Genomic DNA, 17,940 nt, shown 5'->3' on the forward strand with positions numbered 1-17,940 from the left:
TACTTAAAAGTATCTAAAAGATACCACGCCGCAAAAAAATAATTACTGTTACCAACAGGAAAAGAAATGTTTTTTTACTCCTTAGGCGTATGTGAAGTGTTTATTACCCTTCAAACCGTTTTCAATGGACATGCTAAGCCAATACTTTGCAAACGTGTATGGAGAACTTGTAGATGTATCATTATTGTGTACATTCCACACTCCTACAAGTTTTCCTTAGGCGTTCCTAAAGAGTGGCTTCACTAATATCGCCATCTCATTGCGGAAAACCACTACTTTTAATTCAAATACAAAATTGCCAACCGAAATTAGAAAAGATATTATCTTTTTTTTAAATTTGTTTCATCCATTTACAAAGAGTCACTGTGGACTGTAAGTCCTTCGTCACCGACTTTTGTTTAAACGATTTTAAAACTTTGGTAAATTCTACTGTTAGTACATGTTAATTTTACGTACACGGTTAACGTATACATTGTTTTTATAAAATTGGAAAATAAATTATTCGCTCTATAAATATGATATTTGCAATTTTAAGTGTCTTGCTTTTGTGTTTATATTGGTATTGGAAATGGACGCTCTTGAAAGACATACCGAGTATTTCGGCTGTGTTTCCTCTCGGGCATCTGTGGTACTTCGTCCATCAGGTTTCCTCCAAAACGCCGCTGACAGCGAGTAAGTGTTTTTGGTTTTGAAAAATTCAGAGTGATTTTGATAAAAACTAAAAAAATAGGCGTGAAAAACACCCTTAAATAACGATATTTGAGAAAAAATATTTTATATTTGTAGATTTTCTAAATTTCTTAAATGGAATGGCATTATTATTTCAAAAAGAAGGAATATTTGTTGTTCGCCTGTTCCCAATGAAAAATATGGTGGTAATCTGCTCAACGGATCACGCTCAGGTTCAATTTTCTTTGTTCTTTCTTGTTATTAAACTATAAGAACGAGCATTGTAGGGAGAACAATTAATTTGCCGTTGCAAAGGATTTCAGGGCTTGCAGACGGGGAAGTAATTTTCTTACCAATAAAAGGAACGACTTTTAAATTTGAATGAACTCTCGAGGGTCGGACAGTCACAAAATATGTCCAGTTACAGACTAATTTTCAGATTTTTTTGTAGATTTGTAAATTTAAAAAAATTCAACGGGGAGGTTTTTTTTTTTGAGTACAAGGTTTTTTTTATTTTTGATGGATTTTATTATTTTACTCTTCGGTTTTGTGCAATTTGTTTATTTTTTCGTTTGATTTCTGGATTTGAAAAAGGGGCCCATAATAAATAGAAACCTAAAAATCATTTCTTCTGCCGTTGAACTCTTCGTCCATCTTTATTTCTGTTACGAAGTCATCAAAACACCGAAAGTGTTCACCTGAACTAAAAGCGAAAGTTGTCCTAGTGTCAATAATTAATTCCAATGTTCTTCCGAAATAATCAGACATACTTGTATCAGATATGGGTTTTAAGCTATTAAAAGCAACTTTAGTTTTTAGTAGCTGCTTCAGAGTCAAAGGGGTTTCCTCCGTAAGAATAGTTATACGTTTTGGTTGTAGTTGATGATTTTGTTAGCAATTTAAATTGAAAGCAATTTGATGTTTTCATCGCGACCTGCTATTGAACTTAGCTACCTCTGCGACATGCTACTGAACTTAGCTACTTCTGCGACATGCTACTGAACTTAGATTCTTCTGCGACATGCTACTGAACTTAGCTACGTATGCGACATGCTACTGAACTTAACTACTTCTGCGACATACTAGTGAACTTAGCTTCTTCTGCAACATACTAGTGAACTTAGTTACTGCTGCGACATGCTATTGAACTTAGCTACTTCTGCGACATGCTACTGAACTTAACTTCTTCTGCGGCAAGCTACTGAACTTAGCTTCTTCTGCGACATGCTACTGAATTTAGGTACTTCTGCGACATATAGTGAACTTAGCTTCTTCTGCGACATGCTACTCAGCTTAGCTACTTATGCGACATGCTACTGAACTAGCTACTTCTCACATCATGTCTAAGACTCCCTAATAATGGTTGTTTAAATTACAAAGTTGTCTGCTGTATAAATATCATTAGTATCCCAACTAACAAGTAAGTGGGATGGCGCATTGGTTAGCACTTTCGCCTCGCAGCAAGCGGCACGTGGTTCGATCCTAACTTGTTGCAATGACTGAAAACTCGGAACGACTCCTTACGAGTTGAGTTCTCTCCCCACTGGTTAAAGGAGTTTCACACTTTTCGTGAAACGTGTTGAGTTTAACAGTAACACTTACATTGTTAGAGTTGATCGAATAGCTTCAAGTGCTTGCCACTATATTCCTATACATTGAACCTGAATGAATGGAATTAAAAGTTACTAGATGACTTGGGACTAAGGTGGTGCCAAGGGTATTCTCCTAGCTGATTGTTTTTATTAGGCAAACTTACACGAAATGCGAGAATAGTTCTGCTACTTTCGATTATTGTAAAATATGCGTATATTTGAAATGCACTATTTTTAACCTAGGTCATATTATCAAATAGAGATGAAGTTCGGAAATCCTCGTTATATGACCCCATCAAGTTAGTGATAGGTGATGGCCTTATCACTTCAAAGTAAGAACCGTTTCTTTATCCGTCTCAATAGAAACACTATTTCTTGAAGAGGTAGCAAGACACAGTTAACACTAATCGCGTGAGGACCATCGTGGTTGGCCGTGCTCTGGCAAACACGAATTATATAGTGAAATTAGGTGTTTACCCTGAACTAATTTGTAACGAGCTAATCTGCGTCAATATGGCAATCAAAACAAAATATGTGCTGAAAAATGTCCGTCATTTAGTAGGTGGCCATATTTTAGATTTAGAGTATTTTGGTTTAGATTTCATATCTGCTGATATTTATGTTACTGTAAACAAGACGTAAGCTCCACATTGAAAATATACAGGTTAAGCTACCCCTCGCAGACGTCTACGGGAAACTTTAGCTTATTCTGTGGAATCTACACTCCAACGGGTGGTTGGTTCTAGGACGAATAATTACTGGACTCGAAACAAAAGCAAAATCCCCGGTTCCACAAATTGCATCGCCCGTCAGCGCTCCTACCGAGAGAATCGCGAAATATTTCTATCCAAATACAAAACACGTGCATAAAAATGTCAGATGACATGCATTCCGTCTTCTGCTCTGCTGTTTTAATAGAAGTGAGGCTTTTGGAATTTTAATAGTTTTAGATTATTCAGTAATAATTGTATTTTAATAAAAATTAAAGGGTAATGATTTTATTAATTTAAATAGGAAGTTCGCTTTAATTATTTTGCATATATAATTTGTGTTAGAGTTTAAATAGATTAAAAATGGCTAGTCAAAATGGAAGTAAAGGTGTAAGCTTTGACGACAGTGACGAGCTAAGAACGCTAGGCCTAACGTCGTCTGCTAATATTGGGCTTGTGTTTAGCACCAAGCGACCCATTTGGTTTCGGGTCCAGTAATTATTCGTCCAAGGTTGGTTTAACCAGTTTAGTCTTACCATGATAAAATTTATAGTAAAACCTTTCCCGCAAAAATAAGTTTGAGACGCTCTTTCGCGTGATATAATGTGTAAGGTTCTCTTATTTAGTAGATCATCGCCATTTTGTGAAATGGCTTACAAAACAATTACCACTTTTGTTCTACTTCCTGGTTGACACGTATTAAGGTTTCAAATGTTGGTAAGGTTAAACTGCATATTACGTTTCCTATGATACGTCATTCTTTAATTAACCGGAAGTTCTTAACAAGGCCCGGAAGCTCAAAGAAATGTTTAATTAAATATGCTTTTTTTAAATTTAAAGCAAGTGGCGGCTTGACGTGAAGTAGTTCTTTTTTCAATAGATGTCGCTAGCGTCCAAATCAAAAAGGTGGTACCAAAAGTGACATAATTACCAAAAGTGTGTCAATCGGACCTATTTCTGAATGAATGTTACGAGCGAAATACAAGTTGGGAAGGGAGAAGGGAAAGTATGCCTTGGGGAGGGAAGCAAGTTAAAACCAACAAATAACGCCTCGTAGTGAGGAACGGAGGAACTAAGTAGCACTGGTCAAAGTCAATGTTTTTTTTTCGTCGTTCTGTGGAGATGCTATCGCCATCTACCTACGATATAATACCATAGACTAAAAAAAGATCCAGAAATGCGACAATAAATAGTCTTTAATGTGGTCGATCTCGAGTCGAGCATTCATTAAACCTTTAGCATACGAAAGTACAGGGATTGTCACACTTTTGGTAATTAGGTCATTTTTGGCGGTACTTATAGGTACTCCTCGCAGTGATTGGATCGTTTGTAAATTGGCCCATAACATAAATTACGGCAATTATAAACAATATTTTTACACGGAGATGTAAAATTTAGGTTTAAGTCCACTAAATTGAGTAAAAGTTGTTTAACTATAATACTTTACAATAGTTCTCTGACGACGTTATCATGCATTTGACCATTTTGAATTTTAGCTTCCTTTGCCATAAATAGATGGCACCACGCTCTCCAGTAAAGTCGCGTTTTTCGATGAGTCGGATAGATTCATAGCCATCTCTAATAACCGGGGGGCCTTTTCATAATACAGGTGGCAATGATAGTGCCGCCACTTGCTTTAAAAGAGGTGCTTAATATGTGTTATGGTACAAACTTAGAGTTTATAAATAATGACTTCGTGTTTTTTCATTTTGAATACATTTAGTCACGGAGAAACTTAAATTTGCTAGTTAATATTTATTTTTGAGTAAAATCGTCATTACCATTATCATTATCTTTTAATATCTTTCATGAAAATAACTAATACACCAAGAAAATTCTGACACTATTTCCTTAAATGACCACATATCATGTAAACTACGTTTGAATTTCAGTGGTGGGGAGAGCTACAGACATCACAAGCGGATAATTAGTCCCAACTTCCAGAAGAAAATGATGGAGAGACATCAAGTGATTATGAGCCACCACGCTTCCGTTTTGTGCCAAAGATTGTCGTCCATCGAAGAGGGAAAAGCTTTTTCAATAATAAACTATGTCATACCGTGCACATTCGACATCGCATTTCGTAAGTTGTTATTCTCAATTGACTTAGAATCTTTGTACGTAAAAAATGTCAACCTTTTTCTCGATTGTTTCTTATCTTTTCGTCACGCGAAGAACCAAACAGTCAACTTTACGCGGTTATCCCGATTCTCAAATAAGTTGTGTTATCTTAAGGGATCTTGAAATAAAGTAACCATAAATTTAAGGGAAGTAAGGCTGAAGTAAGCTTCGATTTCAGAGAACTATCCGCTATGTGTACTAAATTTGGGGTCCGTTTCCAAATTGCTCTACTGTTGGCCAAAAGAATTTACCCAACCGATTTACTAGTATTTGGCCAGGTCGGACATTTTGACGTGAAAATCACAGGTTCCCCCACTATACGGGCCAACTGATTTTTCAACGCTGTTGGGTGGGGGTTTTGTGCTACAAGGGTAAGCTTAAAGTAAGCTTCAATTTAACGTGAGTAGGCGTAATTAAAGCTTCGACTTAAGGGAACTACGTTCATAAGGTACTTGTGCTTAAGGGAACTGCTCATAAGGTACTTGTGCTTAAGGGAACTGCTCATAAGGTACTTGTGCTTAAGGTAACTGCTCATAAGGTACTTGTGCTTAAGGGAACGGCTCATAAGGTACTTGTGCTTTAGGTAACGGCTCATAAGGTGCTTGTGCTTATGGGAAAGGCTCATAAGGTACTTGTGCATAAGGGAATTGTTCATAAGGTACTTGTGCTTAAGGGAACTGCTTATTAGGTTCTTGTGCTTAAGGGAACTGCTCATAAGATACTTGTGCTTAAGGGAATGGTTTTACCACGAGTAACATAAACAACATAGGAAGACTGACTTGGATTTTTCTTTTCTTTTTCAGAAAGCTCAATAGGAACAAACATTGGGGCCCAATTAAATCTCGATTTGAAATTGGCGCATTATATAAAAAGGTAATTATCCTTCTAATAATGTCAGCAGGGAGGAAAAAGGTAATAAGGAGAGCCGGCAAACGTCTCTAAGCAGAGCAAATACATAGTGACTAACCACAACAGACAGTCCAGGCGACTGCTAGTTTTCAACGTTTCGGCGGATGTCAACCCAATTAGCTTTCTATTATTATTTTATTACTAATTTCAATTGTTAAATTTTCGTATAGTAATTAAATAAGCTCACAGAACTAAATCTTTTTTTAAACAATTAGCCTTCTTAGTTTGCGTAGAGCCCCGCAGGCCCGGACTGGTTCCTTTGGGGGCGGGGGGAGGATGGAATTAAAATCTAAATGGTTATTTATAGGACAAAAAATTGACTATAAGCAATTTGGGGTCAACGCGAGAGATTCATTAACTCCTGATATTTTGTCTGATTCTCAGAGGCTTTGTCACTTATCGACTGCTTAACTAAATTGAAATTAAATTAACAATTTACCTTCGCTGAGGCTTATACCCATTATTTCAGCTAATTACCCGTTGAAAATAGGGTAACGGTTGAAGAAGCACTCAAATGAAGAAGGAATAACGACAGTTTAATAACGCTAACCGCTATGTATTTACTCTGATTAATCCCGTGATCTTTTTTTTTTTTTAAATAGAGCTAATACCCAAGGCACCACCTTCGACCACATAAGCAATGTTGCTTGTGCGTGATCAAGTAACAGGTGGCCGGGTTAGAATGCGTAGGAGGGTGGTGGCAAGCCCTTCATGCCACGCGAGCCAACAGCTCCCTACACTAACTATTAACGTTAACCTCAGCAAGTTTTTAATCTAAGACCATTTACACCAGGACTACAATGCCAACGTCCGCTACAAAACACCACCAAGTAGAGAAAATCCGCGATAGTAATCCACAAACATGCAGCAACCCCCCCTTTTTTATCCCCCTTTTTTAGGAGGCGAACGGTTCGTAAATAACGGACGAAAATTGTAGGCTCTTTCCATGAGCGCACCCAGAGGAACCTTTCGGTGTCGACGCATCTGAACGGTCATGAAAATTACGCGACGCGATATCGCCGCCTGTTTCCATTGTCGAATCGAACCCCCACGGGTGAGTAGATCGCTCCATTTGTAGTGCTACTAACTGGCCCTTTGAAGCATTTATCCTAATATCTTCTTTCTAGCCCAATGCGGTGGATTAAGTCAAACTCGACTTTCACCCAAACTAAATTGACTTACTCTTACGCCACAAATTTATAAGTTTATATAAATGTAAATTTGACGGTGAAATTAGTGAAGTAGTTTGGATATATAATTCAGATTGTACCTGATCATGTGAGAAAAAGATAACGGATTGATATGTTCAGATAGAAATTAGAAGCACTAGATTTACCAGTTGTTTTTGAATTCGGAAATTGGCTAAGAGGCACACCGAGTATAGAAGGAATAAGGAGAGAAACACCCAAAATGTAGTGAGAACGATGCTATGACCGTTTCCAAGAAACAAAAAGGAGCGATATTTTCTCCCCGGAACACCTCTTTTGTCGTGCCAAGAAGGTCGACCACTTTTAGCGCACTAACCCGTTTCCATGACCGTTCAGATGCGTCGACACTGAAAGGTCGCTCTGGGTGCGCTCATGGAAAGAGCCTCTTGTTGGTCACGACTCGCGGGGTGACGGGAGAGGAGCGCGAAGTGAACGCGTTTTTTCAGCCCGAATTCTCTTGTGGACGAAAGTTGCTTCTAAATATCGAAGGTGGCGTTGGGGTAACGGCGACACTAGCCTAACAACAACGCCTACCTTCATTGCAGTCCTGGTGTAAATGGTCTTAGCTTCGACTTATCCATAGAGTAGCCCACTCACAAAGAGTGGAAGGCTATCAGCGATAATTGTTAACAATTTTCGTACGCAACGTCTTGTTTTCGAAGCGTTAAATTAACAAGTTGGCCTAAAGTTAATCTACAATATCTGGATAAAAAAGTAAGTTTATACTCTAAAAAATTAAAAACAACACTATCGCTCTTCGGACTATATTTATTCAGGCTTTGAAAACAAGTTCGCTCGTTAGGATAAATGTTTCATGGGCTTCCATAGGGCCTTCCAATCTTTTTGATAATGGATTACTCTATGGTTGTTAGCCTTCTACTCTATGTGAGTGGGTTACTCTATGGACTTATCTCTCAATATAGTTTATCTATTTTGGCTCTTGGTAGAATTTTTCTTCAGTAGTATTTAGCAAATGCCCTCTACTCGGTTTTACTTTAAAAAAAATAGACAGGAGTGTAGATTTTATACAAAAAAAACGTACGACTTAATTAATCAACTTTTGGTTCCAAAAAATAATCAAAGTTAATAGATGTGGAATTAATAATTATAATTAAAAATGTAAGTACAATAGGCGCTTCAATAAATGCCGCTCTTTTTTTCTTTCCTCCCCTACGCGCATGCGCGCGAGTCACTGAATAAATTAGTCACTTGTTTATGTTAGTTTTATTTGTAAGGCTCAAGTTGATAGCACACGCGCGCATTTTTTTCTTTCAGGAGGCGCGTGCGAAATTGAACGTGCCCTTCTATATTGAAATATTAAGCAGCGTGCGCTTTAAAATATAACGCTTTTACAAGTATGTTCTGGCTCTCTGTATTGCTACTTCTTGGCAATCGCTGAACCGGTTTTATTTAAGCGTCTATTAGCGCTCCTATTAGTATCAAATTACTTTTCTGGTCTTCCCTTTAAACAAAATCAAATCGGCCCCTATCTCAATGTTCCCTTAAATGTACTACTTCGGAGGCACGCCGGTGATATGTTTCCTTAACCTTCGGGGAACTTCTAAACACATTCTTGTTATACACAAATGAATTTGTAAGGCGGAAATATTTATGAATATAATAGTTTAAGGCGCATCTCTGAAGGAAAATCTGCGCTCTCTCAAATTCAACTGTATGAAAGTAGCATAGTTACATCACATATTACACGAGAAAGGATTTTTTAATTATCATAGTTTTGTGAAGCAATTTGGCAGTACCTTTAAAGATTGTTGTATATTTCAAAATCAAGAGCGAAGGAAATCTGGAGCGGGAGAATCGTCAAGCCCTGGCTTCAAGTCGACTGGCTGTTCTTTGGATTTACACAGATGGGAAAAGAATTCAGGGAAATTCAGACGTATACACGATCTTATTTTGGAAATGTAAGGGGTGAAGTGAAATAATCGTTTACCATCCGTGCCTGGCTTTTGGGAAATGATGATAGGATATAAATATCTGTAGCGGTGTGCGAGGCCTTTGTTGAGGGATATCGAGGAAACTTGGACTCATTAAAGTTCCAACTTAAAGGAAATGGGACTCGATCGATTACCGGCGAGTAATAGAAAGTTGAACTCGCGTGAGTCATGGAAAGTTAATCTCGCGTGAGTCAGAGAAAGTTAAACTCGCGTGAGTCAGGGAAAGTTGAACTCGCGTGAGTCATGGAAAGTGGAACTCGCGTGAGTCAGGGAAAGTTAAACTCGCGTGAGTCAGGGAAAGTGGAACTAGCGAGAGTCAGGGAAAGTGGAACTCGCGTGAGTCAGAGAAAGTTTAACTCGCATGAGTCATGGAAAGTTAATCTCGCATGATTCAGCGAAAGTGGATCTCGCGTGAGTCATGGAAAGTTAATAATAATAATAATAATAATAATCAGCTAGGCTAATACCCAAGGCACCACCTTAGGCCTAAGTCATCATGCGACTTTTGAAGCCCTTAAATCAGGTGGCCGGGTTACAATGCGTAGGAGGGTGGTGGAAAGTTTAACTCGCATGAGTCATGGAAAGTTTAACTCGCATGAGTCATGGAAAGTTAATCTCACATGATTCAGCGAAAGTGGAACTCGCGTGAGTCAGGGAACGTGGAACTTGTACAATAGTTTCTTACGCGCCCCATTTTTTCCTTTATACTTTCAAAATTATATTAAATTCATAACTTTTACATGTAAATTGCAACTTTATAACGTTAAAATGCTAGCAAAAAATAATTAAAAAGAAAAACAAAGAAAAAGAAAAACCCTGCCTTGTCGCGAGTAAGCGGGCGCCTCGCGGCATTTATTCGATGTATAGCAATATTGTTTTGAAGATTATTTTTAAAAAGAGACCGTTAATAACGGAAAATCTGTTAAGATTGAGAGCGGTCAAAGTAAAGACCATTTTTAGTTAGCTGTCCCAGCAAAGGGACCCAATTTGTATCGCGAAGTATTGCGTAGAAAAGAGTTAAGATATTAAAGTGTTATTTAATTTTAAATTCATCATTTCCTCAAATTCACGGTTATTAGTCAAGTTCTCAGACGTTTTTTTAGTCGGCGTCCGAGAATATATTTAGCTCTCCCAAATATTCCAACCGTACCACGAACCACCTCGTGAGTCAGGGAAAGTGGAACTCGCGTGAGTCATGGAAAAATGAACTCGCGTGAGTCATGGAAAGTTAAACTTGCGTGAGGCATGGGAAGTTGAACTCGCGTGAGTTAGAGAAAGTTGAACTCTCGTTAATCATGGGAGTCTGAGCTCGCGTGAGTCAGAGAAAGTTTAACTCGCGTGAGTCATGGAAAGTTTAACTCGCATGATTCAGCGAAAGTGGAACTCGCGTGAGTCAGGGAAAGTTAAACTCGCGTGAGTCAGGGAAAGTGGAACTCGCGTGAGTCAGAGAAAGTTGAAGTACTTCTAGTGCCGAGTGATTGGAAATTGAATTAACTAGAGTCCTCGACTGCGTCGTACAAAAGCCGATATCTAAGAAATTGGTACGACGTGGTCGAGGAATCGTCTACCTTAATTCCCCAATGTACCTTATGACCTCCCATATCATATTCCGCCATGATAGTCATCTCTGTTTAGTTATTTAGTTGGACAGTTCCAAAAGATTGATTGATTCTTATTGATTATTAGGGCGAACTGAGCCAATTTTGTTACCAAATTTTAAATCGTTATCCATTAAATAATTTCAAATCTGTTAACTTTTAAAGTTATGTATTTCTTGCTGACAATAGAAGTGATTTTATAATCTAAAATTTATTAATTTTTATTTAAATTGACAAAGGCCTAAAATTCTACTCATAAATGAAGTAAAATGCTTGTGTAAGTTATCAACAATTTTGTAGAAAATGAATATAATTTATTCCGGTTTCTACCCTGATTATTGGATTTTTGTCAATGGATTTCTAGCACAATTATCTTAGATTTAGTTTTGAGAAATACCACTCTTAATTTATTTTCGAACAGATAATTGAAGTCAGACGGAAAGAGATCCAAGATAAGATGAGTCTGGCCGCATCTGCGAACGAAGAGTACTCTGATGAAGTAGAGCTCCCTTGCGTCCTGGATTTAATGATCAACCATCAATTGAACAAAAAGAACTCTCCTTTATCGGACCAAGAGATCTACGACGAAATTTCCACAATAATTGCGGCAGTAATATAATTTCATTATTAACGAAAATTGTTTTTCAAATATGTAAAATGGCATAGCCTTCAATATATTGGAAATTTCATCTATTAATTTATGAAGGCCCTAGGGAGGATATAAAATTAGATAAGAATAAATCAATACTTAGATCAATGAGAACGGAGTTAAGCTGATTTAATATGAGGATAACTTGAGATCTCATTTTGATATTTTCATTTTTTTCTGTTTAAAGATGACGGCTTTTTGACAGCCACCACCAAAAATAACGTTGTATGAGCAAATGATGTACGTAAGCTATTGATTTGCCATTCAATGCAAAAAATCGCACGTGTCTATTTTAAGTTTAAATTTCAAGATCTGCCTTTGAATAAATGCTCTTGGTTCAGTTCTCTGGCCTCTAAGTATCGATAAAGCCTTAACTTATATCAATCTCGCTTAGGAAACCTTTTGACATTCACGGGCACCTAAGGCAATAATGGCATCATTGCTCCTTCAGCTCCTATTTTTTTCTACAGAAAGGGTGTTTTCACACTACTTACCAACTTATAGTTAGACTTAGAATAAAAACCTTTTAAGAATAAAATAAAGGCATGAGCGCTGGTATCTAAAGGTCTGAAAATAGAGCAATGATTTTCGTCTCGAGTTCCCTGCCTAGAAAATATTTATACATAAGCCATACAGTTTAGCGGAACATAGGTGGAGGTAAGTGTGATCACCCCTTATTATTTCCCCAAATATTTTTATAACAAAATATTTGATGAATGGATATTGAAATATATTTAATTATATCCATTTTGTTTATTTTCAATATTAATTTAAATTAAATTTAGTTTTTAAAAATTTTAGTTGAAAAAATGTTGTACGCTTCTACTCGTGTTTAGAAAGTTTATGCCCAAAAGAAAAGTTCTGTAATTTTTTTTCTAACTGACAAACCGGTTTTACATTTTGGTATTTTGTAGCCTGCTTAACCTTTTACCGGCTAGGAAAATTTGGTGTTTTTGCTAATATTTTGAGGTTTTCAAAATTTAATCTGAAAAAAGTCATTCAAAATTTGCGGTGCGAGGTAAGTGTGCCAAGAGGAAGATATTATTTTACAGCTACGAAAGAAATTAAGCTTTATTGGGACACCATATTTATTCGCTGTATGCAATTTCATTGCGATTGATCACGGATTTCACAAGATCACAATTAACCAACCTCCCGCATTTTGGGGGTAAGTGTGAACACACGGAGATATTATTTTAGATCTACGAAAGAAATATAGCTTTATTGGGACACCATTTTTAACCTCGGTATGCAAATTCATCGCGATAGGTCAAGGATTTCAAGTGATCACAATAACCCCACCCCCTAACACACTTGCCCCGCATTTTGGGGGTAAGTGTGATCAGGAACAGAGTTAAATTAAATAATTAATATTTATATCACTATTTAATTGATATTATATTTGATTGCGTGGTTGTGTAGGATAAAGTGGCCGTATTAATTGTACCATTTCTTAAGAGGGTGCTATCATTAGTTTAAGAATAATTTCAAGTAAATGCCCAAAAAAATATTTTGATAACACTTACCTCCATTGACCCTACGTTGAGAGATCCGGCGATTGTATTAGAGTGTCTATCCCCATTACCGGGAGAAAGGGGAGATATTACCAGAGGAGCGTGGTACATATTCTCTGTTCACCTGAATACATTCTTCGCCATACCGATAGAACCAATTATAACCGTCCTTGTCGAACCACCGGTGCCGTCCTTGTCACAGTTCGGTGCTCCCGTTAGTTGGGATTAGAATGTAGTAACTCCAAAATCAAACTATTATATTAAAGCTTCTTTTTATTTGGTCAAACTTCGATTTCGCCTGGTCTCTTTAAGATTAAGTTTCAAGCAAACCAAATAGATAGGCCACTGTTTTTTTAATTTCAAATTAAGTATATATATTGAAACATGTTTGGTTCTAAATAATAACCCACAGGGATTCGAAACTACCGCTGACACTTTGTCATGGATTTTTTACCTTATTGGTCTCTATCCCGAAGTCCAAAGGAAACTCCACCTGGAGTTGGACGATGTATTTGGCAAGGACACTAACAGAGAGGTCACGTACGACGATATCAATCAGTTGCCATACCTGCAATGCGCACTCAAGGTTTGTCGAGAATAATCGTTCTTATCCTTACGAAAGTTAATAATAATCAGCTAGGCTAATACCCAAGGTGGCCGGGTTAAATTGTATAGCCCTTCATGCCACGCGAGCCAACAGCTCCCTGCACTTACTATAATCGTTAATATCCACAAGTTTTTACGGGAAGGGAAAACCGAAGAGCTCCGGGGAAAACCCCTTTACGCAGCGGGGACAGAATTGGCAAACTCAACGGGGAAGGCGTTGTTCCGAGTTTTCACCTTGTGCCAGCTAGGAGCAACAAACACAGCACCCCACACAAGGAGAACGCAACCCGTCAAAAGTTGTGCGTTGTCTTGTGTACAGTTTTCATTGGTTAAACGCTTTAGCACCTGCTGTCGTCGGAAGGGGAAATTCCGAAATTGTCTTCCTCCTTTCCGTAAAACGTTCAGCGTAAAGGCTCGTCCAATGAAATTTGTACAGAACACTGCGTTAGCGTGTTTAAATGCTAGCTGCGCCTTGAGTTTGTCGCTCCTAGCCTCCTAGGTGGCACAAAATGGGACCAAACCCGGCTCTTCTTGCTGCGAGGCGAAAGTGCTAACCACTCCATCCCATCCCACTATTAAGTTAAATTGCACACTGTAACTAGACATTTCTGAATCTTTATAAATTTGTAAAACAAGTTAAGGTAAGAACGAAAGTCATTTAAACAGCATTGTAGTTCGTTATTAATTTTTTGCAACATAAGTAATTTTCCCATAGTACAAAGGCCATTGTAGTTTTGCACACATCACCGGATTTCTTATTCCCTTGCACACTATGATTAGAAATGAATGATTATTTCTTTGCAGGAATCGATGAGACTGCACCCAGTCATTCCAATCGTTGGCAGAGAATTAAAGAATGATTTGACAATAGGTATGATACTAAATACTAAGATCTTTTAAACTATCCATCATCAGCCGAACTTCATGTTATGATAACCCTAAATATCAAAAGACTCTAGTGCCTCTTATTAACTACTAACAATTGTTTCTAACACGGCCAACTTTCGTAACGCCCAGACCAGCTACTGCGACCTCGCAAGTAATGTCCTCGTGTAAGCTCTAACAGTGCCTGTTGTCAACAGGGGAATTTAGTTTTACGGAAATAAATACGTCATTTTTACTCAACTAATTTCCACTAAACATTAATGAAACTTAATTACCACGTTGTTTATATCCGCTTTCAGAGGTGGCTTAAGGGGTGGGCGACCCGGCCGCCAATGCGGGCTCTAAACTAGCGTCAAAACCTTATTTCTGCATTGGGCTCTAAACCTTATTTCTGATGAAATAACAAATTTTTATATTTGCTTTAACAAGATTTGTGCAGATGAATTTTGTCAGAAGTTACTTTCCGCGTAACTAATAATTATATTACTAAATCAATAACAATCTAAAACATAAATCGGTAAACCAGGGTTGGTGTTCTGTAGTCCCTAGGCGCATTTTTTATTAACGTTTGCTGAATACGTGTTGATATTTTATTTTATTTTAATACTTATGATGTTAATTTACACACAATCAAATTTCGATAATTTAGCTGTCATAAGTTACATAATCACTCATAAGTTTTCTATGAAAGTGTTATCTTATATAAAACCTTGTGTAAGGGATATGACGTAAATAACGTCGCTGTGAACTAAAAAGGAAATGAAAGTCATAAACTTTGTGTATCTTTTAATCAAAAGGCAGATAGACGTTTTTCAATTCAAACTATGAATGTTACTTTTTTAATTTCTTTGTGTTATTGAAAACATGACGATAGAAACAGATTATATGCCATGAGGGATTAACTTTTTTAGAATTGATAAATACGAGTAAAGTTGTCGTAGACGAAATTTAAACATTTAAATGACCTGCTTGGCCAGTTGGTTAATGTTTCTTTGTACTCTTAGAGCAAAAAGTGTAAACATGGTACAAAGTTGCACACCAACAACCGAACGAAGATACATATTTAACTCTGTGGGCGGCTTTTGCTTCAAATCTGTACACTGGCGTTCAATTTTGCCTCTTAAAATGACCTTCAATCTCTCTTAATTGGTTGTAAAAGTAGGTTTAAACTCAATACAAACATTTTGGTCTTTTTCATTATATGATCATTTGCAACTGCATTCGTCTAAACTATAATTGCAAAAGATAGCTAATGAATAGATTCTTTAAAGGACATTTATTGGATAACTGAAGATATATACATGTTTAGAAGGCTCCTTTTGGAAAATGTCTCATCAAATATGTGATTTTTTCCATAAACTGGTATATCTCTCATGAGTACAAAGCAGATTATTTTACACGACACTCTGTACTGCCAGTAAATAACTGTTATACGGATCTATTTGAATTGTAAAGTAACTTTAATGTGACTGCAGCGATACTGCGGAAGAAACAATAATCATAATATCACACATTTTAAAAGTTGATTTTGAACGTGTTCATATCGGTCCTTGGACATTTTAATTATTAATTCAGGTGGACAAGTTAAATTGCGTAGGAGGGTGGTGGAGAGCCCTTCATGCCACGCGAGCCAACAGCTCTCTATTATATCTTCGGTTTCAGATTTATGATTCCATATTTCCTAAATGAAATTTAAGGGTCGTTTGCCCCATAATTAAAGCATTCGTAGTCTTTGGGCCCTAAAAGCTCCTTCGTAGGCCCTAGACACGATGCCAAATGGTTAAGTGGAGGGCGCCCAAAAATTCAACTCGCTCGGGTGAAAAATTGGTTGAGGTTAATATTAATAGCATAAGTCTATAATATTGTTCCATAAGTTGGTCACTTTGGGGAATACTTTACTTAGAGCTAGTAACGGAGTCACGTCATCACAAGAAGAAAATCTCCCCCTAGCTAGGCGCTTACAAAGGCTACGTGTTACGCGGGAGCAAGCAGACGTAAAATCGCGACGAAGCACGTTATGCAGTCTCTCTTGCGAATACCTCTCAGTAAAAGTTTAGTTTTTATTAAAAAATAGGAAGTGTCACACTTATGTAACAATATTATACACTTATGCTATAACTAAGCACCATTAGCAGGTCTTATCAAGCAAAACGGTGATGAAGCCCGTAATGCTGTATGTCTTGTGAATAGTTCTTACGTTAGTAAAACTTTTGTATGTGAAGAATAGGAAGTATCACATTTATGTTACAATTTTATACACTTATGGTAATAGTAATAGTGCAACCCGGCCACCAGAACTCAAGGCATTAGCGCCTAAGGTGGTACCTTTTGGGTATTAGGATAGCTGATATTTTAAGTAATGTCAGAAAAAAATTTAATAAGTCAATTTTATTTCGCATTTATAAATATTTTTCCATCTGAGCTTTAGGCCAAAACACCATGTAAAGTATAGTTCATATTTCAGGAAATAAAGTAATTCCCAAAGGAACTGAGTTGGTAATTTTCATAAGCGCCATTCACCGAAATCCAAAGTACTACGACCACCCCGAAGAGTTCATCCCTGAGAGGTTTCTACCCGAAAACGCCAAGGATCGAAATCCACTTTCTTTTCTTACATTCTCAGAAGGAAGCAGAAGATGCATTGGTAACAATTATACATAACAAACTAATGAGATTTTAGAACTAAATATGGTTTTCGTATTTTAGGTGGAACTTTCGCTGTAAGGGCCATTACGACGATACTGTGCCACGTTCTGCGTCGTTTCAGAATTGAGTCTTTGCAGGAACGAGATACTGTGCAAACGGCTTGGGAAATTCACGGAAAACCGTTGTTACCGATTAAGTTAAAACTTTATAATCGATAACCTGTATAAGTACTATGTTATATCATTGGTATCAATTAAATTTGTTTTTTCCTCATGACTCCCTTAACGATAAGAGTCTATGATGAAATGCCCGTCATAGGTTGGCAAGATCTTTGGTTCCTTACAAAAAATGTCTCAAGAAATAAACAATAGCCTGTATAAGTACTATGTTATATCAATGGTATCAATTAAATTTGTTTTTTCTTATGACTCCCTTAACGATAAACGTCTATGACGAAATGCCCGTCATAGGTTGGCAAGATCTTTGGTCCCTTACAAAAAATGTCTCAAGAAATCTTCAAAAAGTCCTAGGAAGCTCTAAGTAGTGTTTGCGTGGTTTGAACGTTTGAAAATATTATCATAAGAACTCTTTAGAAAGTTAAAGTGAAGTTTTGAGAGAAATTGCTTTGGAATATATTGGGAAAATATTTCTGAAGAAAATTTGGAGAGATAACTTTTGGGGAAATATTGGGAAAATTTGTCTGTGAAAAACGTAAGAAAAATAAACGGAATTGTAGTGAAAAATTTGTTTTTTCTTGGAATAGAAGTCTTAAGAACTCTTAGCATAAATAAAGGGAAGTTTTGGAACAATTTAAGTAGTGTTGTTGATTTTACCAGAAGGTGAATATGTATTCAGTAAAATGTTCAATACTTTCTTGCACG

At 37.1% G+C, this 17,940-nt stretch overlaps 1 protein-coding gene across 1 annotated transcript; it reads left to right on the top strand.

Moving 5' to 3' along the window:
• The first annotated feature begins 602 nt into the window (after window positions 1-602).
• On the top strand, window positions 603-17,411 carry LOC149956127 (cytochrome P450 4V2-like). Its single transcript, XM_090164629.1, has 11 exons — window positions 603-672; window positions 787-902; window positions 2,505-2,593; window positions 4,864-5,054; window positions 5,896-5,965; window positions 8,999-9,128; window positions 11,181-11,369; window positions 13,335-13,508; window positions 14,333-14,399; window positions 16,878-17,057; window positions 17,120-17,411. The coding sequence occupies exons 2-11, from the start codon at window positions 810-812 to the stop codon at window positions 17,275-17,277; spliced, it is 1,341 nt and encodes a 446-aa protein (XP_090020755.1). The 5' UTR covers window positions 603-672; window positions 787-809; the 3' UTR covers window positions 17,278-17,411.
• Window positions 17,412-17,940: the final 529 nt, after the last annotated feature.

Source organism: Leiobunum rupestre, chromosome 2 (genome assembly GCF_980474605.1).
Source record: "Leiobunum rupestre chromosome 2, qqLeiRupe1.1.hap1, whole genome shotgun sequence".
NCBI classification, from domain to species: Eukaryota; Metazoa; Arthropoda; class Arachnida; order Opiliones; family Sclerosomatidae; genus Leiobunum; species Leiobunum rupestre.